The sequence below is a fragment of the Perca fluviatilis genome, chromosome 10 (assembly GCF_010015445.1).
Source record: "Perca fluviatilis chromosome 10, GENO_Pfluv_1.0, whole genome shotgun sequence".
NCBI classification, from domain to species: domain Eukaryota; kingdom Metazoa; phylum Chordata; class Actinopteri; order Perciformes; family Percidae; genus Perca; species Perca fluviatilis.
Window position 1 is genome coordinate 336,464 of NC_053121.1, and position 26,377 is coordinate 362,840.

The following is a 26,377-nucleotide window of genomic DNA, read 5'->3' on the forward strand; positions in this document are numbered from 1 at the left end:
ACAATTGTTGTGTTACCACCCGATACATCACTCATCTTCATTCCAGAAGTGCAGAGCCTTCACTGTCCTGCCCGTCAAGCCACACACACACTGCCAGCAATCCACTGGAAATGTGTAGTGTTTACCCTCAAGTGCAATAACAGCGACCTCTTCCTATCATTGACACGTCTTCACTTTCTGGGTCACGTCCATCCCTGTCTGTGTTTGGGGACATAATAATCTCCAGGCCAGTGTTGCTTTGGTTTCTTGTGTTTTGTTTTTAGTTTTTTTGCTTGCTTAGTTAAATATAAACTCTGGAACTGATTGTGTATCCCCAGCCCCCAGTGTACCAGACAAAGTCACCCTGAACACACAATATCAGCCCTGCACTGCACATGTGATCATGCAATTGTCTATGCAAGACTGCAGGATACAGTCCATTTATTCTGCTCTGTTTGCAAAGCAGTGTGTGTGTGTGTGTGTGTGTGTGTGTGTGTGTGTGTGTGTGTGTGTGTGTGTGTGTGTGTGTGTGTGTGTGTGTGTGTGTGTGTGTAAATTAGAAATAGACAGGAATGGGTGGAGATTTCAGCATAGCGTTATTTGGTAAATAGTGTCCTATACTTTCCATTGGCCATGTGGTTGGACAAAGGGCAAGGATTGTGAGAGTTAGTGAAGAATGCAGCATACTGCTGATCAGTGTTACTGATACTGGGCACGTGGCCTGAGTGTGACTGACAAACAAAAGACACATTAGCTTCAACAGAAAAACAGTGAGTGGATGATTAGACCATACCACATTTGGACTGCAACAAAAACATTATCTCTGTCATGTGTTTAGCAGCTCATAAAAAGCACAATTTGTCTTCAGTGGTGCTGTTTTATACTGCTTAAGTAAAGATTTTCCATCAGAAGGCACTGAGTGATGTCAACAGTGTGCAGGTTTTTCCAGTAAAAACACACATCAGGAGATGTTTGCCTTTGCTGTCGATCAGGGGGCACTGGCTCCTTTACAGACAGTGACAATACTGTGTTGACCTGACGACCTCCTGCCCCGCTGCCTTCAATGCACAGGAAGGCCAGCGTCCTGTTTTTCTGCCCCATCAGTTTGGAGAACAAAAGCACAACGCAGGACTGACACAAGAGAACAAACAGCACACGGCACATGTCAGGCCAACAGGGCACCCACCTACACACTGTCACACCCACACATGCATGCACACACTCTGACGAAGACGGCTCATTGAAGTCAATCATTATCCATACTGATCATAATCAGCTTTGACTAGGGTTAGGTCAGTAAGCATATTGTAGTACATACAGTATAAAATATACATGTATACATGTAAGAGCACTCATAATGTGGCGTGTTATATTTGATTTGCCATCAAAGCAACATTAAGAATTCAGTATAAAATATGAACACAAATCTGGTACATACAGCTTTTGATTATGATTTACTGTACGTTTGCTGGACAGTGAAAGGATGGAAGATCAAATAAGACGATTCAAATCTAGGACACTGAGGTCACACGGTACAAATGTTTGCTTGCTTCGCCAGCAGGGCATCCTAGAAAGAAGGATTTTTAATCAATAAACCTACAACCATTGAGCTCCAGAACCAAAGAGGTAAGACAGGGCAGCAGAGAGAGAGAGAGAGAGAGAGAGAGAGAGATAGGCACCTCTCACATCCCCTCATTGTCCAGCTTCCTCCAGGATTCAGAACCAGGGCTTCCTCAGGACACGGGACAAGGCAGTTGGACAATAAAACAGTGCACACAGCTTCATAAAAACAGCGTATGGTGCCATGGGACCAAAATATTATCAAGTGGGCTCAGGCAGACCTGACTATTTCTCTCTCCCTTAACAGTTTTTTCCAACTGCTTATTTGTACCTGCTTTAAATTGTAATATATTGTCTTCTGTTTTAGGTCCAATAAATGTGCCTATTGTTTTCATTGTAGTCTTGAAGTCTTTTAATTTGTCGGGTCATTGACTTTTGTTGCATTTGACCAACTTCAATTACTTTTAGACTGTTTGGGAAACAGTGTTTCACCATTAGATGGAAATCTTTCCACGTAGAGCCTACTGAATGCAAACACACCCCTGAGTCCTAATGCATGTTCTGTAGTGTTGGGATTCTACAACCAAACACTGCATACTAAATCTGTCAACAGCTTCCCAATTAATCCTCTCCTCAGCTCCAACGTTAATAATCCAATTAAGTAATTTGCTTACGTCGACTTTCCAGAAGAGGGCGGTGTCAGAACAGTTTTAGCTACAAGCCCAGCCACGCACTGCAAAAAACACAAGTCTCAGTTTCATAAAGGCTCTCCTCTTCAAATCAATTTATTTCAAGTAGCCTATTCTTTGTAGTTCTCTTAAAAGGCTACTGTTGTGATCCGTATTGTTCTGCCTAGTTAGAACTTTAGAATAATTCTTATATTAATTTAAAAAGCTTTAGAAATATTCAGAGACAAAATCTTTATATTCTCACATCGTGTGATGAAAAATGAATTAAGACTGTTGAGACTGATGACTTTTAAACACGGAACATTTCTTGCAGTGTGATGTAGGCTACAGTGTCCCCAAAGCGTTCACAAGCAGCCCAGAGTGACGTCGCTTAACCCGGGATAAAAAAAAAGAGAGCAGTCAAATCACCCACAGAGAGGCAGAGCAAAACCGGAAATAAGGCAATTTTAGTTTCACAATAAAATCATAAATGTGTTAATAGCTACTTTGCCTCCACATCCAAGAGACATCAAGTAGGCTTCTTATTGACACTCTCATGAAAGTACATATCTTATGATAGCTATAGTGAGCAGCGAGAAATATTTCAATATTCCAGCTATAATTTCACAAATTGAAACTGTCCAATGGATTGAGCTGGTGTTTCAATGCAGATTTGGTGTGTAGGAGAAATAAACAACATAAGTGTTTGCATTGTATTTTCACATGCTTAATCCTTTAATAACATTTTTAACTGATTATTATTTATTAAATGCCATGTACATGTGCCTCTTCTAATCTATTTAATTTGAATGGGTTATTTAAGGGAACCTTAAATAACAGCTAAATAAATAGCTAAATAACACCTTAAATTAATAACTAACAGATGGACTCATATTTTTAAACTAATGTGTAAATTAACTGAAAAGCACATAGTCCTTAAAATCCACTTCATGTTTAATTTTTTTCTATTTTATGTTTAACTCAGCTCAACTTTATTTATAGAGCACCTTTCATGCAAGCATGCAGCCAAAAGTGCTTCACAGAATGGACTATATCATATAATAGATGTTCAAAAATTACTAAATAAAACCAACAAAACAAAGGGTTCAAAACTTATCAACACGTATAAACTAATGCCATAACATTGCTCCAAATTAAAAGCCAGAGGATACGTCTATAATTCATTTACCTGAACACCTGAAACTGATTTGTGGATTTTTCAAATATATCAAATCAATGTGTAAATTAACCCTCTCAGGTGTAAGCCAGAGAACAGTAATAACTAAACCTTTTGGCTTTTGAAAATTGTTCTCCCAACTCTTGGCAGTCAGGGGAAACAAAAATAATCTCTGTAAATAACAAAAATATTAAACTATTTAAGTTTTTTTTTTCCATAAAAGTCCATACGCTTTTACCGCAAAAGGTTAGTTTTCCCATCTCAATTCATTTTCTATCTGCTATTAGAAATCATAAGGCCAAATCACACTAATTTCAGCCTTCAGGCTTCTGGCCTTCGTATACATACTCATAGAACTGGGTTTACATCCAGTAACCACTATTTTCCAATAAACCAAAGAATTTCTAATATAGGAAGAAGTTCCACTCTCTCGATACTTCCTACTTCTGAACTGGCTGCAGTTCCAGCAGAGTTCCATATAGGGGGCGCTCACAGGCCAGTGCAGAATGAATGGGGCTCTATGGAGCTATACCCCTCAAAACCCACTTTTCTCAGGATATAATTTTTTGTCTAGTAATTTGAATGTTGCATTCGAAAGAGGAGGCTAAGAAAATACACACTGCTGGTTGTTAGATTTTTTTTTAAAGTGGCTTTCTTGTTCTAAAAAGCCTTTTAAAATGTCAATGACGTCATACACATCGTACGGCCAGAGATACTGCTTTACGGCAAGCTCTGAGTCGCTTCCTTTGTTCTCTCGAGGCATCGACAACACAGCTGATAGGTTAGTCTCTCTCTGTTAATACAACACAGCTGATAGGTTAGTCTCTGTTAATACAACACAGCTGATAGGTTAGTCTCTCTCTGTTAATACAACACAGCTGATAGGTTAGTCTCTCTCTGTTAATACAACACAGCTGATAGGTTAGTCTCTGTTAATACAACACAGCTGATAGGTTAGTCTGTCTCTGTTAATACAACACAGCTGATAGGTTAGTCTCTCTCTGTTAATACAACACAGCTGATAGGTTAGTCTCTGTTAATACAACACAGCTGATAGGTTAGTCTCTGCACAGCTGATAGGTTAGACTCTGTTAATACAACACAGCTGATAGGTTAGTCTCTGTTAATACAACACAGCTGATAGGTTAGTCTCTCTCTGTTAATACAACACAGCTGATAGGTTAGACTCTGTTAATACAACACAGCTGATAGGTTAGTCTCTGTTAATACAACACAGCTGATAGGTTAGTCTCTCTCTGTTAATACAACACAGCTGATAGGTTAGACTCTGTTAATACAACACAGCTGATAGGTTAGTCTCTCCCTGTTAATACAACACAGCTGATAGGTTAGACTCTGTTAATACAACACAGCTGATAGGTTAGTCTCTGTTAATACAACACAGCTGATAGGTTAGTCTCTCTCTGTTAATACAACACAGCTGATAGGTTAGTCTCTCTCTGTTAATACAACACAGCTGATAGGTTAGTCTCTGTTAATACAACACAGCTGATAGGTTAGTCTCTGCACAGCTGATAGGTTAGACTCTGTTAATACAACACAGCTGATAGGTTAGTCTCTGTTAATACAACACAGCTGATAGGTTAGTCTCTGTTAATACAACACAGCTGATAGGTTAGTCTCTGTTAATACAACACAGCTGATAGGTTAGTCTCTGTTAATACAACACAGCTGATAGGTTAGACTCTGTTAATACAACACAGCTGATAGGTTAGTCTCTCTCTGTTAATACAACACAGCTGATAGGTTAGACTCTGTTAATACAACACAGCTGATAGGTTAGTCTCTCTCTGTTAATACACGTGCTAGAAAGAGGTTTGCAGATGTTTTAAAGCCCACGCCGAAATATTCACTCTGACATTCAGGCTCTGCTTTGGATGCCGTCAAGCGGGATCTCCGATTGTAATCACTCCTTCACTGACCAATCAGCATCCATTAGCAGAATGCTAGCGTGTTATGGGCTACAACGACTCACCCTGTAAGAAATCAAAAGGACATAAGTACTCCTTCATTCAACTTTCGACCTATAACCCATGTTGAACTTGCAAAAACTACAATCAAATCTGAGATTGTTCAACGACAATCAGGCGAAAGAGACACATTTAGCCGTCTAGCTCCATAGACTCCCATTCATTTAGCACTGGACCGCGATCACCCCCAGTGGAACTCTGGTGGAACTGCAACCAAATTCGGTACAATGGGGCTGAATAGGGAGTGGAATGGCTTTCTGTAGACCGGCTCTGAATAAACATACACACTGGATACAATGCCCACCCTGCTAGGCTTTTCAGAGTCTCTGAAAAGTCCCAGCCGGATTATTAATCTTCTGGAAGGAAAGACACCGAACATATTCCTGGAAAGCTGGAGCTAATGGCTATTGCAGCTACAAACAGACGTGAGGCTGGGTTGAAAGGTTGCTCAGCAAAATGCAGATTTAGATTTTTTGATTGATAATTATTTATTTATGTTAAAAAGACACGGCAATTCCACGATGGATTAAAAAGGCTTCTGGATGGCCTACAATTTCTCTGCTTCTAAACAAAAGTAAGTCTACACTGTATTGATCTATATTAAACATTACATTATACCACTAGTTTTATGTTGTATACGACAGCTTTAAAGGGGTTAAGGAAAAACTCATACTTCGTACCCTTAAAATCCATTTAAATCAGGGGTGTCAAACTCATTTTCACTAAGGGCCACACTGGAAAAAGAGGGTCATGAAACTCGCGTTATTATGTTTTATTTTGAAAGGGAAAGCCGGAAGAGGTGTGCTGCGGCTGTGTGCGCGGTGTGTGAGAGGCGCACGGTGACAGCAGCAGCACACCGCCAGGGAGAGCGCGGCGGAGCGAAGATGTGAAGGTGGAATCAATCCGACTCAGCAGCACTGGGTTTCTCTGAAGAAGAACAAGACACAACTGACATTCTCACACAGCAGGAACAGGAGCTTTAGTTTGGATTTTTATAAAAACTGGAAATATTATTTTCTTATTTTCTGTCTCTGTCCACCTCAGATATTATACTGGAAGCAGTGTTGCGGAGAGTAAGGAGCATCGTTGACGTTCACTGGATATTTATTTTTAATTACACAATTTGGAAGGAGTAAACTGCTCCGTGAAGATTTCCTCTCGCTTTATGGGATTATTCTCCACGAAGACGCTTTGTTTTAGATAAGAACAACATTGGGCATCATGAGTTCCAGTGGTAAGTCCATTCTTGCGCGCTTTAGCTCTCCACTTGAAGCGCAAGGACAAAACATGTGAGAGCAGAGAGAACTATCATAGAACAATAACAGTCTAGATATATGATGGAAGAGACTACAGAAAGTGCCAACATAAATGAGGCTGACATTAAGGTTTAATCCATGCAATTTCACTTCACTTGATTATACCATAATATTCAATTTCATAGCTATATTATATTGTAATTTCCTTGTAATGTACTAAAAAATCTAGAACTGATGCCTCTGCTTAGTGTGTATCAAGCCCCTGTTATAGACTTGGAGCAGGTTCATGAGAGCTAAGTATCTGGGGGTCAAAGTAGCATTTGCCCATAGTTCATGCATAGAAGAGCATTTTTGGGATTCTTCATCCACATTAGCAGCTGTTTGCTTGGGCCCTCCTAGTGTCTGCTCCCCTCCTCTGTCACATCTTTCATCTTCTTCTCTCCTTCTTTGCCTCTTTGCCACCACCAGCAGTACATTTGACCTCTCCTGGAAGACCACCCAGGCTTTCAGCTGTTGCCTCTTCGTTAAAGTCCACCTGTCTTCTTGGTTGCAGGAGAAGGAAACCCTTGCGCTGGAGGTTTCTGACCTGATCGCTGTTGGTCTCATGGAGTTTAGTTCACTGTGATGCAGCACATGACGAATAAGTCTGACAGCCTGAGGGCTTCTGTCATACTTACCCTAGACTGGCCTGGGGCCTGCCATGATGCTGAACTGACTTTGTATCAGCTGACTGTGACCCTGATCCTCTGTCAGCTGAATCAGGGCTTTCCCCTGCAGGGCTGGCTGCTCAGCTGTCTGAGCATGTGCACGTCTGTATGTGTGCCTCCACTTTGTTGTTTACAAGTTATCACTGGTTGATTTGCAAGGCTTAGATCTCCTGGGTGAGACTTTTTGAGAACCCCCCCGCCCCGTCTCTTAGCTGTCAGCAAGGCCAGGTGAAGTTGATGTGCACCAGCTGCTCCGTCAACTGATGGTGTCATGTGCTTCCTGTCCTCCCTCCCCTGTCCTCTGTGTCTACAGAAGGAACCGGGTATTACTGCATCATTCATAATCTAGTCATTGTGTGGCACTACATTATTCATCCTGTGCTCTTAACCCTCTGGTACTGCTGCTTGCCTGACTGCCAGTTCCAGTGCCGTTCGTGCCAGGAGTGGTGTCTCAACTCCTTGCCTCCACAGAAAATGTGTAGAATTCTTTTGTTAAGCTTCATAATGCTTTTCTCAGCTGACACAGAGGGGGAGGAGCGCATGCAGCCAGCATGTGGAGAGCTGTCACAAGCTCTTGTGATTTGAAAGCATGTGCTTCAACAGGAACTGCACACAAACACACACATCAACAGCATGTCAACCTGTGGTATACCGTTTGCCTTTATGTGTGAACCTGTGTTTGTCTGCATTTGACTGTGTGTGTGTGTGTGTGTGTGTGTGTGTGTGTGTGTGTGTGTGTGTGTGTGTGTGTGTGTGTGTGTGTGTGTGTGTGTGTGTGTGTCAATTGTCACAACAGGCAGATGATGGTATGACATGTGTCTGTACTATGGCTTTAGGCATAAAAACACAGCAGGCATCAGAGCTGAGGAAAGACCCTCTCTTCTCCTCTCCTCTCCTCTCCCTCTCCTCTCTCTCCTCTCCTCTCCTCTCCTCTCCTCTCCTCTCCTCTCCTCCAGTCTGTCAAACATATGGTGCCCTCCACTCTCAACACTCTCAATGTTTGGACATGAATGGGCCTGTTATGCTGTGCTGTGTGCAGTGTTTTCCACTGCATTGGGTGTGATAGCCCAGAGGCCATCGACACGCACGGAGTAATTACACACGGCTCTGACTGTCTGTCTTCATCTTCTGGGCCTTCTATCTGACATGGTCACTGGGTTTTGTGTGTGTCTGGTTGGACTCCTATTTACTGCTTGGCTGGCAGCCAGCCGAGGACTGTGGGTGTAGCAGGTTAGTTTCAGGTGGAAAGAACCTTGGTTTTACATACTTAAGATACACTATATGCACACTAAGAAATATTCCTGCAGAGTTTTGCAAAATGTAACCAAACTGAGAAATCAGGCCATTTCTGAGATGCAGTGTATAGTATGTGTGTTTCAGGGGAGCGATAAAACACATGTTGATCAATATCCTGATCATTGAGCTCAGGGACCTGAGGGGATCTGCAGCGCCATACATCACAGACAGCACTGACACCTCTCTCCTTCCCTCTCTCCCTCTCTATATAGCAGAGAGTTCTCAGGTATCAAACAAAATACATCCAAAAGGCATTCCCATTTGGGCGTCTTAACTTCAAAAAGCATGTGTGTGCGTCTCATGCAACCTAATGATAAAGACATGATATGGTTTGAATGCATAAGTATGGAAATCAACACCAGTTACTTGCACTCTCCATTGAAGTATTGTCCAATTTGCTGTGTAGTCTCTAGCATATTATTTTTAGCCACAATTCTGTCAGCAGCAGTCAGTCAGTCAGTCAGTCCACAACTTAGGTCCAGACTGAAATATCTCAACAATGGTTGGATGGATGGCCATGGGGTTTACTACAGATACCCATTGCACCCAGAGGATCCTTATGACTTTGGTGATCCTCTGACTTTTCATCTAGCACCACCAGCTGTTAAAGGTTTTTCTTATGAAATATCTCAACATCTACTTAATGGGGTACATAAATGTAATGGTTACGAGACAATGAATCCTCTAATGACTTCCGCCGACACCAGTAGCAATGTTCATGGAAATCCAGCCTTTTCCAGATACCTTGTCATGGATCAAAACGTTTGTCAAAGGGAAATTTTGGTTTTATGATGATGAAAGGCAAAATGTCCACAAAATCATAAGAAATTGTCCTCTGGGTGCCATGAATATCCATGTTAAATTTGGTCTGGATCAACAGGAATGAATGAACAGAATGATCCAATGCCCCATTGACAGACAGTGTCCTCCTTAGGCCCCGCTTCTACAAGGGAAAAGATTAATAAATGTATAGATACACAGGGCAGCACTAGATGAAATGATGGATATTCTCTGTGCCGTTTCTATGTCAGTTGTGTTTTTTCAGTTTTATGGGAGGAATGAGTGTGAACAAGGGTAGACGGGGAGGTGAGCGATATCATATATGATTCCTGCTCTTCTGCCTCTTCTGGTGAGCAGTCCAAACCAGAGCCAAACACCATTTATCACTCCTCCTACCAGACGCTGTAGTTCAACAACACAGAGAACAAAGGTGGGAGACAAAGATGCGCAGATGCAAACACAGATGCTGGGATGCACACATGAATATTCATAGTACACAATCAGGTACAACTGGTATGTATTTACAGTTCAACATTAAATTAGGCACATGTTCTTGTTCATTTGCAGCTACAGCCATTACAGTGGTATTCAGTTTGATTTCTCTAGAACAGTTAAAGCCCTTGTGGAAAGGAAATTATGTAGACTTCATGGAAACATTCAGTTTCCATTTCATCTATACGCTCTTTTTTAAATTTAATGTGAATGAATAGAATGAAAAGGAGACTCATCTAGCTCATAGTTACACCATTGTGGTTATATTGTATGTTGTGTCCTCAAGGTTTCTGTCTGCATGACCTTGGCTTCTGGTGGGATTGAGTGATCATTCAGACTGTCAGTAACAGTCTGACCTCACTCTCTCTCTCTCTCTCTCTCTCTCTCTCTCTCTCTCTCTCTCTCTCTCCATAGAGTAATAGTAAGTTTGTGATAGCACTGGATACCATAGCTGCTCTGATGAATGCTACTGGCCAAGGTCCTGACAGAGATGAAGGGAGATAAAGAGAGGGGCTGGGGGATGGCAGGGAGACACCTGATCAGTGGCTGCATTAGATTACAGACAGGGAAGGCAAGGTGTTGCTTTGTTGTGACAATATATAGTATAAAGTGCTGATTTTTAGTATGAGGTTTGAGTATGTTACCCTAAAATACAAATAACATATTTTAGCTAGATACACCTTTAACCGGATCATTTCACTGTACTTTAACCTACAGCAAACATGAATGTAGTGATATGATTATTTTCATTTGGTACCTGAAGAGATGCTGTGAAGCTTGGATTTGGGTTTTCTCCTTAACATCGTCTTTCCCAATTTCTGCAGCATGTAAACCTTATTTCAGAAAATGGACTGAGCCCAATGGCTCTTAGGTTATTATGAGATTTTTATCTTATATTAGCTGTTTAGACCCCATGTTGGGTACTTACTACAAAGTAGACTATGAAAAGTAAAACATATTTGTCCTTTAATAATTTGCCTTGAATCCACATTGTCTTTGTTTTTCTTCTCTTTGATTTTTTGTGCACGCTTCTCTCTCGTCACCACTGATCTCCCAGCATCCCTTGTGACTGAGCTCCCAGCATGTTCTTCCCCTGGGCTGTCATGTCAGGGGCAGAAATAGCAGCAGCCTGTCAGACCCTGGGGATGCTGTCGGCCTCTCCGACCCTGGCCCTGTTCTTATCACCTGTCTGCTGTAGGCTGTTTTCTCCAGGGGCACTCGCCACTGATTTGGAGTCGGTGGATCACACCTGTAGTCTGATGGCTATCATTAGACAAGACAAGAATGACTCAACACCTCAGCATGGGAGAGGATGGAGGGTTGTTTGAAAGCTCTATAATGGGTTTAGACAAGGAGAGCATGGCTGTGTTCAATGAGAATGAACGCCTTGACACAATTAGATAGAGTTACGTAATGCTTCAGCTCCTGAGCTGATTGTGTACCTGGATTGTCTGCATAGGTGCAGCTTTTTGGCATGCACATTCAAGACGTTCAATAAGCACCTCATTCATTAAAACATACTTGTTGACAATAAGCAGGAATCTTTGCTATTTGCTGCGCCTCTGCCTGTCTAATTTAGGTATGCGTTGACAGTCTTCATTCAGCACCTTGCTCGGTTTGTATGTACTGTATGTTACTTTTGTACAACTTTGCCTGGCTGTGAAAGCAGAGGAGGTTATACTGTGGCAGAGGTTTGTTTCAGCCCTATTTCAGAAGGTCAGCATTGTAAATTAATGTTCTGTGTGTTTCCAGTAGGTGTTTGCACAGGCTTGCATGTTCTGCCATTAGTTCCCATTATCTCTCATTCACACCTGATGCGATAAGTGTTGTTTATTTGGTTTTATGACAAAAAAGACTCCCTTTGCCTGGTCACAAACACACACACACACATATATATATATATATATATATGTGTGTATATATATATATATATATACACACACACACACACACACACACACACACACACACACACACACACACACACACACACACACACACACACACACACACACACACACAAAATCCACAACCAAGGGAGTGTCATTATTTGAACCAGTGGCTGGGTACCTATCAGGCAGGGTAGTGGGTCCCAGTGGTGCTGCCAGCATTGTGAGGGAAACAATGCACTAACAGAGACTTGAGTGTGGGAGATTGGGCGTGGGAATTAATCATGATTGCATATTTCCAGTGCCCACACTCCTGTACTGAACAGGAAAATAAACAACAGCCATGTATTCATTTTGTCTTGCACCCATGGATGTATATTCCCTCACCCTGAGTAGGCCTACACATACTTTTGTCAAACTCGGTGCGTGCAAAGGGTGCTCAGGCTATGAATCGTGCGTGACTGTTAGACTTTTTAAGTGCTGCAAGTCTGTCGGGATTCATCCAGAGAAATGGAATCAGTAGGTCTGTCATGGCAGCCCAAATGGTGGTGCTGCTCTGACTGAAGCAGCAAAGTCCTTCAGTCAGCTCTTCAGGTAGAGAGCTGGTCACAATGCCATTATTCCCCTACCACAAAGTGTAGGACCACTCAGATGCTCCTTATGGAAGATGGAGCAAAATAAGAAACTGTAAGTCCAGCTTGTTCTGGCACAGTCTTAGTATGTGGATGCCGGTTGTCTCTGCTTGTGGATGCCAGAGAACTGTTCATAGCCTTGAGGAGAAGATGGACCTTTAAAGAGCCTCTAAAAGCCTAAATGGTTTTAGATTAATTCATTTTCCTCACTCATTTAAGATCAAATGAATCTATAATTTTGACCTTTTTGCTTGTGAGATCATTTATTCCATTACTGTTAAGGCTGTATGTGAGAACTTGCTTTCCTGACAATGTGAAATAGCTACAGGGCTTGCAGGAGTCTGACATGTAAGCTAATGCATAACGAGATAAGGGGATCCATCCACTTTCTAACCTGACGCAGAAGTGTGTGTGTCAGCCTTATGAGTGTGTGAAAGATAGAGACAGTGGGAGAGAAAGCCTGGAGCTTACCCGTCTTACATTGGTGTCAGACCTCACAGCTTCGGAACAAGTGTTGACAGAGCTACACACTGGTCTTATTGTGTGAACTGCACACAGTATTAGTCGGTAGTCTACTCAGAGCCCCAGTTCTGGTGATGGATTGCTGCATACAGTGGAAAAACCTTTACATTTGAAAAGCAGTTTTGTTGAGCGTAATGCTGAAATCCATTGTGATTTGAATGAATACAATGTTATTATGTCCATTAAAGTGGATGGCACATTTGCTGTGGCTGAAGACACAGAAATGTTGATTTTGGTTAGTTGGTGTCAGGTCAATGTCAGTATCTACCTTCATTAGTAGGCAATGGGATCATCCAATTATGTTTTCATTGTACATGAGGTGAAACTATTTGTGCTATGATTGTCCATTCATAGCTTAGCAACCGTTACGAGGCACAACTGGCCCGTCAAGCTTTGGATTTTTCTGAATGTTGGTGTACATGGGACTCTATTAAGTAAGCTAGTGTAAGGTTTACATGTTAATTCATATATTTGAGTAAATTTACTGAAAATATATTTACAATGTTTATACAGTTAACTATTTACAAGTTTGTGTTTACACAGTCAGAATTTGCATATTTACATGTTTCATTATTTACAACAGCAGTTATGAAGCTTCCTCTGTGGGTTTCCTCACATTTACCTCAGTCTAAGTTCTGCTAGTGTCTGATTGGTTAGTTCAGCTACATGTGAGTGAGACACAAGGAAGTTTCGTTGTGTAAGCTCTAGTTTTATTTTAACTATCTCCAATACAAAAATTATATATATATATATATATATATATATATATATATATATATATATATATATATTATAACAATATTATATGAACTATTCACTAAGGATTTCAAGCGGTAATCTACCATTCATCATTATAAACTGCAGTAGTGCTGTGCAATGAAAAGCTTTACAGGCAGTGTTGCCACAGTTACTTTGAAAAAGTAACTTAGTTACTTTACAGATTACTTGATTTTAAAAGTAACGAAGTTAGATTACAAGTTACTTTATTAGTTACATTCAGCAGCTGCCGACAACACCCCCACAGCCTCAACATAAAAATGACATCCGGTTTACTGTGAGGCTGCTCGGTGTTGCCAGTAGTAGGATCTGGTTTATTATGGCACGAAAGAGAGCCAGTCAACCGTGTTTAAGAGCAGCATTTCCTCTACAACATAGGCCTACTGCCCGACCAACTTCTTCAACTCTCCCCCACTTACTGGTTTTGCACCGATGTCCAGCTTTTGTTGTTTGGGTGGTGGGGTATGGAGCTAGATTTGTTTCTTTATTACATGCGAGAAAATAAATGATCTGAGAGGAAAAAAAAAGTTTGAGAGCAAAAGTTATCACACTGATAGCAAAAAAGCATTTTATGAGAGAAAAAAAAATATTTGAGAGAAAAAGTTTTCATACCAACAGCAAAAAAAAAAAATATTTGAGACTAAAAAAGTTTTGAGAGAAAGTATTTTCTCATAGAACATAAAAAATATAAATTTGAAATTTTTAAATTATTTCTGAGAAAAGAAAATCTCTCTCAAAATACTCTTTTAAACTCTCAAATATATATTTTTGCTATCAGTGTGAAAACATTTTCTCAAAAAAAAAGTGTTTCTCTCAAAACGTTTTTCTTCTTGCTTTCAAAACCTAAGTCTTTGCTCTCGATGCAATTTCTTGCCTCGTGTCAGGATTTTGCCTCGCGGTAAAATAATGTCATGGGCGGGGCCACGTTCCTATTGGCGCGTCGAGTGGGGCACCGTCTTGTCTTGGGAGTCGAACTGAATCATTACACTGGCTGAGCAAGCTCAGCATCACTGAAGATTAAACATTAAATAGGCTAACCCTAAATGTAAGCTAGTTTGCCATTACTGATGCGTTTGTCAGATTGACATGGACAAAGAATAGCACTCATATTCATGAATGTGTATTATATTATTAGCATGCTAATTGCTAGAAAAGCTAATCACTAATTAGCCATCATGCTAGGTAAACTTGCAAACTCACCTGGTTTGTACCATTTTTAAATCAAATGCCAAATGAATATGTTGATTTAGATAGTTTCACTCCTTATTTAGTGAGCTAGTTTCTACCTTTGCCCTTGGTAGCCTCAAAGCACCTGAAGAGTAACTGCTTGATCATCATATACAACCTCCTGTACAACTTTCAGCTAGTCTGCATGGAAGGTGGCAACCCTATAGCTAGCCAACGTTAGATAGTGATTGATATACAGTTTGAAAGTGTCCCACCTAGTTTTGTGTAAAATAGTCTTTGTATGGTTGTTGCACACTATGGTTGTTGAAAACATACCCCTATGAAATGAGACGCCACTTGGGTACATCATCATATATACTTAGGTCTGTTTGCAATCAATATTTCTATACACTGCATGGTGTGTTTATCTGTTTCAGTTATCACTGTTTTGCATGTCATTGATGTTCAGAAACACTTTTTGTTAAAAAAAATGTCTTTATTTCCCAAAAAAATAAACATAACATGCAAAAACATTATAGAAAAATGTAGAGAACCATTATCAACTATTAGAACAATAACTTACATTTCACACTAAAAAAGGCACTCAAATGTATAAAACTAAAAGACACACAAGACCACAAACAAACAAAACTACAGCTATTCTGAAATTCCAGACCATAGTGTGATGCCTGTTGGCCAGTAACCTTTCCCTCCAACCCCATTTCTTTCATTAGTGTCCTGTATCATAACCAACAACAATGTACAGGTACATGAACAGGAATGAATTCAAATGATTACTGCTCGTTTTCAGCCAGAAAGTGGATCAGCTGCTGGGTTCTCCGCCGGCCCCTGTGTGATACAGGACGGTATATGTAAAGCATGTGTCTCCAAAGCAAGTAGTGTTATGCACTGATATCAAACTAATTTCGCTGCTAATGGAGTTTAGTTAACAATGTAGACATGCATGCAGTCAAGGCAGAGAAATGCGGGACTGTTGTGCAAATCAGCAATGTAACGTTAACGTTAACGTTAGCATAGCAAGCTAGCGATTTTAAAAACGTTTCAGTTACAAATATAGTTGCAAATATCTATGTACATGATTGTGTAGAGCACAAAACAAGACTGTCGTAATTTTTAAATCAATTCTTTAAGCCGAAAATACTTACATTTATGGGTCTCTCTGGTCGACCTGGCAGCCATTGTTCCTTTTTGGCGCAATGTATCTGGATACCCCTGGCTGGCATTGCTCAGCCAGTGTAATGATTCAGTTCGACTCCCAAGACAAGACGGTGCTCACCGACTCGCCAATAGGAACGTGGCCCGCCCATGACATTATTTTCACAGCGAGAGCAAAATCCTGACACGAGGCAAGAAATTGCATCGAGAGCAAAGACTTAGGTTTTGAGAGCAAGAAGAAAAACGTTTTGAGAGAAACACTTTTTTTTTGAGAAAATGTTTTCACACCCGATAGCAAAAATATATATTTGAGAGTTTAAAAAGTATTTTGAGAGAGATTTTCTTTCTCCAGAAATAATTTAAAAAATTTCAAATTTATATTTTTTATGTTCTATGAGAAAATACTTTCTCTCAAAACTTTTTTTTGTCTCAAATATTATTATTTTTTGCTGTTGGTATGAAAACTTTTTCTCTCAAATATTTTTTTTTCTCTCATAAAATGCTTTTTTGCTATCAGTGTGATAACTTTTGCTCTCAAACTTTTTTTTTCCTCTCAGATCATTTATTTTCTCGCATGTAATAAAGAAACAAATCTAGCTCCATAGTGGGGGGCCTCCTTCTCTCTGCTCCGCTCCACCTGCTGGGACTTGCTCTGTAAGTTTGACTGCAGCGCTGCGACTCCAAATGTTTCTTCAAATTTGACGTAGTGTTTTTGTAGCTAGATAGCACTTTGTCGCCACCAGCACAGAGTGTACAACGGACCTTAATACTGCCGTCTTTAGCTGACACAAACTCAATATAGTGACTGTATTTCCATCTCTCTCCTCCCTCCATTGTTGTTTACGTTTGTGTCGCTGCGTGGTACACGTGACCTGTCCTCATGCTGAAAAACGTGACCTGTCGCATACGTGACTTCACTCCCCGAGACGCAAGAAGAGAGCAAAAATATATATTTTTACTAAGGAAAATGACAAAAATAGTAACGCACAGTGACTTGGATAAGTAACTTTAATCTGATTACTGGTTTGGAAATAGTAACGCGTTAGATTACTCGTTACTGAAAAAAGTGGTCAGATTAGAGTAACGCGTTACAAGTAACGTGTTACGTGGCATCACTGTTTACAGGTGTAGCAATAGTAACTAAGGGGGGCTTAGCAAAAAACTAGAATAATAAATGTGTGTCTTTTTGTCTTCAGCAGCTTATCACCAAGGCTCTGCGGGTGGTGAACAAAGTTCTGGACCAATCCGGTGTCAGCGATGTCGGGAAGTATGCAAAGGAGAGGTGGTACGAGTGCAAGACACCCACTTTCACGTCAAGTGTTTCACCTGCACCGGTAAGACATGGGAACCCGATCCATAACAACACCACACAGCAAGTGTTAAGGTAGACAACCAGCTGTAGTGATCACACAAACAGGTGTTGTCTTACAAAGTGTCCAGGCGTGGGTGGTCCTGGTCATAAATGTTATTAAAGTTACATAAGATGGGACTAAGATAGCAGAAGAATACAAACAAGACATCCATCCTGGTCACACCTTCGACACACACACACACACACACACACACACACACACACACACACACACACTCTCACTCTTCATCAATCTCCTAGTATAAATGCTGAGTGCAACTGTTAGCCCACGGTGGGAGTCTGTTCGGTGTGTTCCGTGCCGTCGGCCGTCCGAGGGGCCTTTGGCCTTCATTTGAGCCGATTTGACACGTAGAATCGGCGGGGCGGGCACTGCGGGCAGTCGGACTCAAATTACCCATCTGATTGGTGGAGTGCTATCCCGGAAACCCGGATCTGAAATGAAGACAGATTCAGAAACTGCACGGCCTATTTCTCTCTTAAAATGTTTTCAGAAACACGTTTCAGTGAACTATTTTAGTACAATATGAGATCGTATTCTGTACGAGCCGCCATGACAGTTTGTCTTTGAATTTCCGGAGAAACCAGACCCATGTGACGCGTTCGTCCAATCAGCTGCCGGTTTTCATTTTTGGGGCGACAATACAGATTAGCGCCACCTGCTGTTATGGAGACGTATTACGTCTCGTCGCTTTGGTGTGTTCCGAGGCACTTTTTGGACCAACTCGGGTAGACTGATCAGTCCAACTGCCTTTTCTGCCGAGGGTCGGCCGTCTGGTCGGTGTGTCTGCAGCTTTAGGCTCCTGCAGACCGGCAGAGGGAGCGCTGCCAACTGGGAGAGGATTTTCCTTCAGTTATACGCTATGGTCTAATGAGACTGTATCAACTAGCTTTGCAGTGCTACAGGTGAGCACTGGTGACCTGCAATAGATACAGTAGTGACATCATCTCACATCAGTGTGCAGGGCTCTAGAGTGCGACATATTTGGTCGCACATGTGACCAAAATTTGTAAGGGTGCGACTAACATTTTTCCTAGGTCGCACATCATAGTTCATAAAAATGCAGCGCAGTGACGATACAGACATTTCATAGCCTACACAAGACGGGTGTAACGCCGGTGACCCGCCAAAGCACATTCGACCCGTGCTGGACCCGTTCATAATGAGTCAGCCGTCACTCTGTGAGTAGCATACGCTTCAGTCCATCGCACTCCTCCTCTCTCCCTCTGTCTCCCTATGTCTTTTTGTCTGTTTTTTTTTTTTTTAGATGGGAAAGCTGAAAACATGAAAGGGGAGAGAGAGGGGGGGGGGGGATGACATGCAGGAAAGGGCCGCAGGTCGGAGTCAAACCTCTATACCAACTGAGCTATCCGGGCGTCCTCTTTCTCTTTTAATCATTCTGTTATTGTTGTTGAAAACAAGTGATATATATATATATATATATATATATATATATATATATATATATATATATTTTTTATATAGCCTAGGCTATTTATTTCAGATAACTTTCATTTACATGTGTTGCAGCTGTATATTTTCAAACTGGTAAAGGAAACCCTGTCTTTGCGTTTTATTTTAATCACAATCTGTTTTAATAAAAGAGCTTGTGAAAAGTGGCTTTGACTTAAAACTGAACATTTAGCCCACTTTGTAAAAAAATACAGAGCTATATATCGTGTATCGCCATTCAGCGTTAATGGCGACGTGAGGAAAAAATTGGGTGCACCTAAATTTTGTGCTGGTGCACCTAAATAAAAAAGTTAGGCGCACCAGTGCGTCCAAGGCAAAAAGTTAGTCTGGAGCCCTGGTGTGTCATGTGTTTCACTATTGTAATGTTTAAAAAGGAATTTATTTATCTGTTTAAAAGAAATAATTTATGGAGATTACATGCCAAGCCAAGAAATAGTCAATCTAATAATGTAGGCTAAATATAGGTAATTTGTTAGAAATTATTATATAGACTATATCATTAGTCAGCCTTTCTTACAGCCCAAATGCCTCAAGTAAAACTAACTTAATAAATGAAAAAAAATAAAGTATTTTGCTAACGTTGTCAACTGTGCAGGTAAAACGTTTTTCTGGAGTCTTATGCTGCAAGCAGTTGGCACTGAAAGTGTAAAATTTGGGAAACTGGCGATCCGATGTATGGAATGTTATGTTTTCTTCGCTTAGCAAGACTCGAGAAAAAAAAATGAAAAGAAAAAACTTCTCTACATGTGTAGAGTTAAGTACAAGTCTGAAAGGGGTTTATGACAGTCACGTATTTGTGCATGTGCAAATCAGAAATCAAAGATCCGAGGAATTGTATTTGTAACGCTGCTGCTGTACAGCCTGGAGCAAGTGTACTCAGTTTTATGTTAATACAGTTGCTAAAGCAAAGACAGTCAGTCATGGTTACTTTCAGTAATTTTCAGACTATTTAAAAAAAAGCATCCATGTCTGCATTATAATGGGCTTCTCTGACATCATTTCCAACAAATCTCTCTTCACTTTGTTCACCAGCCATTATATTTCTCATGGGCTCAACTGAGTTATGTTGTCATTATGTCACACTGGCGTATAGGTAAAGGCAAATGCATTATATTTCTCTAATTTAAAGTGATGGTTCGGTAATTTCACCCTAGGGTCCTTTGCACCATGACCTCGAGCCAAACAACCCCCTAGAAGCTTTTTTCACCTGGGTCGAACATTGGGAGAGTTAGCGTGATCAGCTGAAAAGCTTAGTGCAATAAATATTTTTGTTGTATCTCTTTTCGGTGTAGTAATTTGTAGACGGCCCTAAGCACTCGTCTTACTGCCCGGTAGCAGCAGCAGCAGCAGAGAGCAGAAGCCAACAGGCAAGTGTTATTTACATAAACTCCGGGTGTACTTACAAACTTTACAATCCATCGTTTTATGAGTACATAACCTATTTGTACTAGTGTAGACGTTTGGTATCATTTCGGGCATTATTAGTGGGGTAACTTACAAACGTGGATCCATTAGCGCCTGCACTAAGCTATTCAGCTGATAACACTAACTCGTCCAGTGTTAGACCCAGGTGAAAAAAGCTTCTGGGGGGATGTTTGGCTCGAGGTCATGGTGCAAAGGACCCTAGGGAGAAACTACCCCGAACCATCACTTTAAGTGCACTAAACATGTATTACCTTACAGTACGTTAAACAGACAGGTTGTTAAAAATGCAGCAGTATACAACTGGACCACTGAAAATAGTGAAAATAGGTATTAGGTATAGGTAATAGTATCCGAAAGCTTGAAATTACTTCTATCAATCAATCAATCTATCTTTCTATCTATCTATCTATCTATCTATCTATCTATCTATCTATCTATCTATCTATCTATCTATCTATCTATCTATCTATCTATCTATCCATCTATCTATCTATCTATCTTCTAAAATTTTGCATCACATTGTCACTGCTAATGGACAATAATTTAATAGTTTCATTAAAAAATTATAATTATAAATAGGCACAATTTCGTATGTATCTTTATTCAACAAATCTTGTGTAGAACTTTATTTTTACAGATTTATTCCTGATCATTCCTGTTTATGGTAAATCTTTTGAGCATTGTCTGTGGACATCCTGCTGGCTGCCACAGTTACCTTTTCATTAGACTTTGTAATACTGTTACATATATTTTTGCACATACTGCATTTCATTCAAATGTCCATCTTAATAAATCAATCGGACCCAAATACATGTACAAAACAAAGAGTGAAAGAAGTCCACAACACCGTTCCTGCAGCAGCTGTTGTGGAGGAGAAGGAGCTGAGGAAGTTGGGTTTATTACTGTATGAGCTGCAGTAGATCAACTCACTGGGGGGCTGTTGTTACATGGTTTCTACGTGTTGCCGTCACACACATTAAAAACACTTGTATACAGTGCACACATACACACATGCACTCAACCATATGAGTGTGCACATCCATACATGTGTGCACGCTTGCTGTGATTGTGAGGGGTTGCTGTGGTAACGGTGTAAAGGGGCACCCTGGCCCTGGTTGGTGGATATTCTCAGCATCTCTATGGTTCTATTAACCAATCGTAAGGCTCTGTTCTGTGCCCCAGAGAAAAAGGGGGGTGAACACAGGAAGCGAGCAGAAAAGAGAAGAAGAGGGGGGATGGGGGTGCTGTTTGTGTCGCTTAAACATTACATCATCACTCGAGTGTAATACCAATCTGGTTCATTTGCTCTTCTTCCTTTTTTATTTCCCTTTTACTCACAAAAGCGATACCGTAATGGAAAACTGATGAGCATCATGTTAGATACACCCATCAGACAGCCCTCCCCTCTCAGGTTCCAGAGAGCTCTCCTCATCCCATGAGGCAATGTGGCACTATTGTTTGGCTAGACTCTGCCACATCCCAGTCCATAATATGCTCTCCTGTATGGGCCTCTGCAGAGCCAGCAGTTTTCTAAAGCTTTTATTGTTCACTGCCTCACAAACAAACATCTTGCATGTTCTGTTGAACTTCATAAACTCAGTCTATTCTCTCTGTGCTTCTCTTCTCTGCTTTTCATTACATCCCCTGTATATTTTCCGAGGCTGAATGGTTGTAAATGGAGTAGCAGGTTTTGGGATCAAATTTCTATATTGTCTTCCATCTCTCTGTTGCTTTTTCTCTCTGTTTCTTACTCTGTCTTTCTCCCTTTCTTTCCTGATGACAGTCATCCAAGCATGAAATCCATTTCTCATCTTGGGACAGGATGACATTGGCATTCGGGGTGTGAATTTGGAGGCTAATGGCTAAACTGTATTATACCGTTGCGCCAGAGTAACAGTCCGCTGTCAGCTGCCAATTGCATTATCTGTTGGATGTGTTTATGAACTGTGTGACTGGATTGTGTCAACATTTGATTTCATTATTTGCTTTTTAAGAGAATAAGCTTGTGTACTCAGGTTATTGACCTTGATCAATGATATTGTGTGTGCCTCAGTCCATTCATTTACACTGAAAAACCAGGACATACAATTTTTGTTTTTTCTCCTTCTCCTGTTCTTTTCTTTTTTTCTTTATGTCTCCTTTTCCCTCAAAAGGGCTGACTATGCCCCTCTGAATAAATCACAATCACAGTCTCAAACAGTCAGACACACTCAGAGTTGTTCTGTGAGCACACACATTCACTAAGAATGTAGAAATACATCACTCCATCCCATCCATCATTTCATCCTCCTCCTGTCTTTCCCCACACTTTATCGAGCCACATCCTTATGACACATTATCATAATTCCTTTCTCATGCATTAGTCAGAAGCAGCACAGATCACTAATCATGTGCATTTAACCTCTCATTTGAACCCATTATTCTGCAGCTGATTACAGTCCGAAAGAACAGCCGTGCAATCAGCTCAAGAAAGAAGTCTGTGGAAAATGCTGAAGACAGAAGCCAGCTCACAGATTGATGCATCAACTCCAGACATAGAGAAGGCAGTGGGGGTGTATGTGTGGATCTCGTAGCACTTCTCAGTGTAGCAGCGGGCTGTACAGTATGGATAATGTGGTGTTGTATTACCGGCAGACGGGCTGACTCGTGCATACTGGCCTAATGACATAGTGACCACATTTATCCAGCCTCTGAAGCATAATTGGCACTCTTGGATTCCAACAGAAACAGCAGGGCCTGTCAGTGGCACGAGCGCAAAGCTATCACACAAATAAATCACATGCAAAGGCAAAATGTGCACGTGTTTCCCCGTGCAGCCAACTCACTATCAGAAAACACAGAAACAAATATACAACTACAGACAGAGACAGATGCAAACACAGACACTTTCACACATAAACTGCCAAGCTGCTCCCAGTAGTTATTTATTTTCAGAGACAATAACAGATTTTTCTCATAAAACAGTGCTAAAGGGAATAGCAGATTTGCACAGACGGGTCAGATAAATACTTGAATGCTCTGCTAATGCTCCATTTCCAGCCTCTGTTCTCACCAGTGCTCTTGTGAAATTGCAGCATCTTTGTCTTTTTCTCTGCAGACTTTTTCACTCAGTTCAGCCTCCCTTTGGATGCCATTAGCCCCCATCACTCAACCTCTGCGTTAATAACACAGACCTACTGTACTGTGCCGCCACTCTGTTCTCTGAAAGCGAGGTACAGACTGAGATAGATAGTGGAGGGGAAGGAGGGAGAGAAAAAAGACAAATAGCAAGAGGATGAAGGGAAAAAGAAAGAGAGGTTATAGAAAAAGAGACACACTGCACAGAAAAAAAGTGGGGGGTTACAGGGAAGGGGAGCTTCCTGTAGCTATAGCAACCGCTGGCACACTGGTCCAATCACCACGCCAATGCCTGGTTGCTAGGGAGAGATTCCGGCGAAGAGAGAGGGGAGCGCGGCAGGCAGCGGCGCTTTTCTGCGACGACTCTCCAGGATCCAGGATAGATGGCAGGGATTAGTCCTCCGCTTGTCTCTCTGAAGCGTCACTGTCCTGAGGGATTTTGACACACCGACGCCCTGCCTATTATGTTTATGTGTGTGTGTGTGTGTGTGTGTGTGTGTGTGTGTGTGTGTGTGTGTGTGTGTGTGTGTGTGTGTGGTAAGCGTGCAAGTGTCTGGCTCAGTGAAGGAGTGATCTCTGAATGATAAAGAAAGAGGATCATTAAGCAACAAACCCTGCTGTGTTGGACAAACACACACATACACACACTAAGCCGGTACATCTGTACAGGGCTGGAGCTGTAGAGCATTTTTATTGCTTATCAAAAGGCCCCATCTCAGTTGGTTATCCATGTGTGTGAGAGCTTTTATTTATGCCTTTTCCCCTCAGCTGAGTGTCTTATCAGCCCTCAGAGGGTTAAAAGCTGAAGGCCTCAGCATCGGGGCTGGTCTGCTGGTATGAAGGGACTCCACTGGGCAACCATCTGCCTCCATCAGCTACTGCTGCCAAATGCTCGGGGAACCCTGCCACTCATGCACAATTTCTCTCTGCTTTAGCCTTTAGCTGCTTCTCTCTCTCTCGCTCTCTCTCTCTTTCTCTCTCTCTCTCTCTCTCTCTCTCTCTCCTCTTGCCCTTTTCTACGACCATATATCCGTCTGTTTTCTGTTACTGGTTTTCTTTTAGATAGCCTTGCATGTGGCATTGCTCTAGGGATGACAATGTCAGTCGGTAAGTTGGCCACTTCAGTCCAGATTGAAAGATCTCGACAACGATTGGATGTATTGCCAATACCTTTTGTACAGACACTCACGGCTCCCAGAGGATGAACCCTGCTGACTTTGGTGATAGCCTGACTTTTCTTTTAGCGCCATCATAGGGTTGACATTTTTGGTTATGAGTAGAATATCCTAACAATGAAGTGGGTTGCCATTGAACTGATATTCCACGTCCCCAGAGGATGAATTATAATGACTTTCTGGATCCTTTCTTTTAGCGCAACCAGTAGCTAAAAGTTGTCACTTATATAGTAAAATATCTACTTGATGGATTGACACAAAATGTTGACCAGACATTCATTGTTACCAGATGATAAATCCTAAAGCCGGTTACACACTGCACGCGTTGCGCGAGCATGTCAGCCGCGTGGCGTGTCCGTTTTTATTTCGGCTCCCATGTTAACAGGTTAGAGCTTCCACACTGCCTGCGTGAGACATGTGTGTCAGGCGCGGCTCGAGCCACCAACCCTTATGCTTAGCTAGAACCGATGCCTATTTTTCACGCGAGACGCGAGCGTGTTGGAAGCGTTTCCAGGCAAAATAGAATAGGAAAATATTTTTTTTTATTTATATGTCATTTAGACACAAATGCATATTAATAAATGACATCTTGATGTTTGAAAGTCTCGAGGTTGTGACATCAATGTAGATATATAAATGTAATAAATAAATAAGTCTACACTTCGAGTTGGCAAGGATGGACGACGGCAGGTTAATTGAAGAGGTGGAGACGACTTGTTATAAAGATCCACGAAAAAAGGAGAAGGCATGGGACGCAGTTGCCACAGCTATTGACTTCAGTGATTCTCTGACTTTTCCTCTAGTGCCATTTGACATTTTGTTACAGAGTGAAATGTCACAACAACTATTTGATGGCTTTTTGTGAAATTTGGTACGGACATTCATGTTCCTCAGAGGATTGTATTAACTTTAGTGATCCTTACTTTTCATCTAGTGCCATCATCAGGTTAACGTGTCACACTACGATTTATGACCCAAATTAATTTAGCATTCCCATCAGCCTCAGCTGTATTTTTTGTTTAGTACTAATTAGCGAATGTTAGCATGCTAACACGCTAAACTAAAATAGTGACATGATAAACACTGTACCTGCTTAAAGTTAGAATATTAGCATTGTCATTGTGACCATGCCCGAGCACAGCTTCACAAAGCTTGCTAGTGTGTTTGTAGACTTTTTGTTTCACTTTTCTTCCTTTCTGTCTGACCGCCTCCTCTCTCCCACTGGGATTTGGCACAACTTTCGAAAACACATTATTTACTCTTGAAGTGTTTCCTCTTGTCATAAGAGTTAAGAGCTGGTAGACAGGGTGAGCCTGGGCCCCACGTTGGTAGCACAGATGTGGGGGTGAATAGGTGACTACTCCCCTGCTGAAACTTGTCACTGCCCCACGACATACATGCCTCTCTGCTAAACAGTGGCTGTCCCTATTATTTTGGGGAAAAAGCCTCAGCAATTAGCATAATGTTGACAGCAGCGCTAAAACAATTAGAATGTGCTGCGGGGCTACTTTGAAGTACTGTACAAAGCATGTCCATTTGCTTAAGAGCACTATATGAAGACCTAACAGTAACATAATGAGCTCAGGGAAGAGTCACAAAGTGAAAGAAAGGGAAGGTTGCATGGAGGTCCAGTCCTGGAGTGAGAAAAGAAAAGTGAGATAAAGTGGAGAACTTGTGCTCGGAGCCACAAAGATTTGGAAGCAGTCTTGAAACGGAAAGACAGAGACAGAGAAGGGGAGGAGGCGGGG

At 41.3% G+C, this 26,377-nt stretch overlaps 1 protein-coding gene across 7 annotated transcripts in view; it reads left to right on the forward strand.

The window, feature by feature from the left end:
• The first annotated feature begins 6,188 nt into the window (after positions 1-6,188).
• ablim3 (actin binding LIM protein family, member 3) overlaps positions 6,189-26,377 on the forward strand; it is a 50,562-nt gene continuing 30,373 nt past the window's right edge. For 4 of the 7 annotated variants that reach the window (XM_039812965.1, XM_039812968.1, XM_039812969.1 and 1 more), the window contains exons 1-2: positions 6,190-6,609; positions 17,266-17,403. In XM_039812965.1, coding sequence (XP_039668899.1) covers positions 6,597-6,609; positions 17,266-17,403 — 151 coding nt within the window. In that variant the 5' untranslated portion in view covers positions 6,190-6,596. Of the gene's footprint in view, positions 6,610-17,265; positions 17,404-26,377 lie in introns of all 7 variants that reach the window. The other 3 variants (XM_039812967.1, XM_039812970.1, XM_039812966.1) reach the window with 2 other exon arrangements.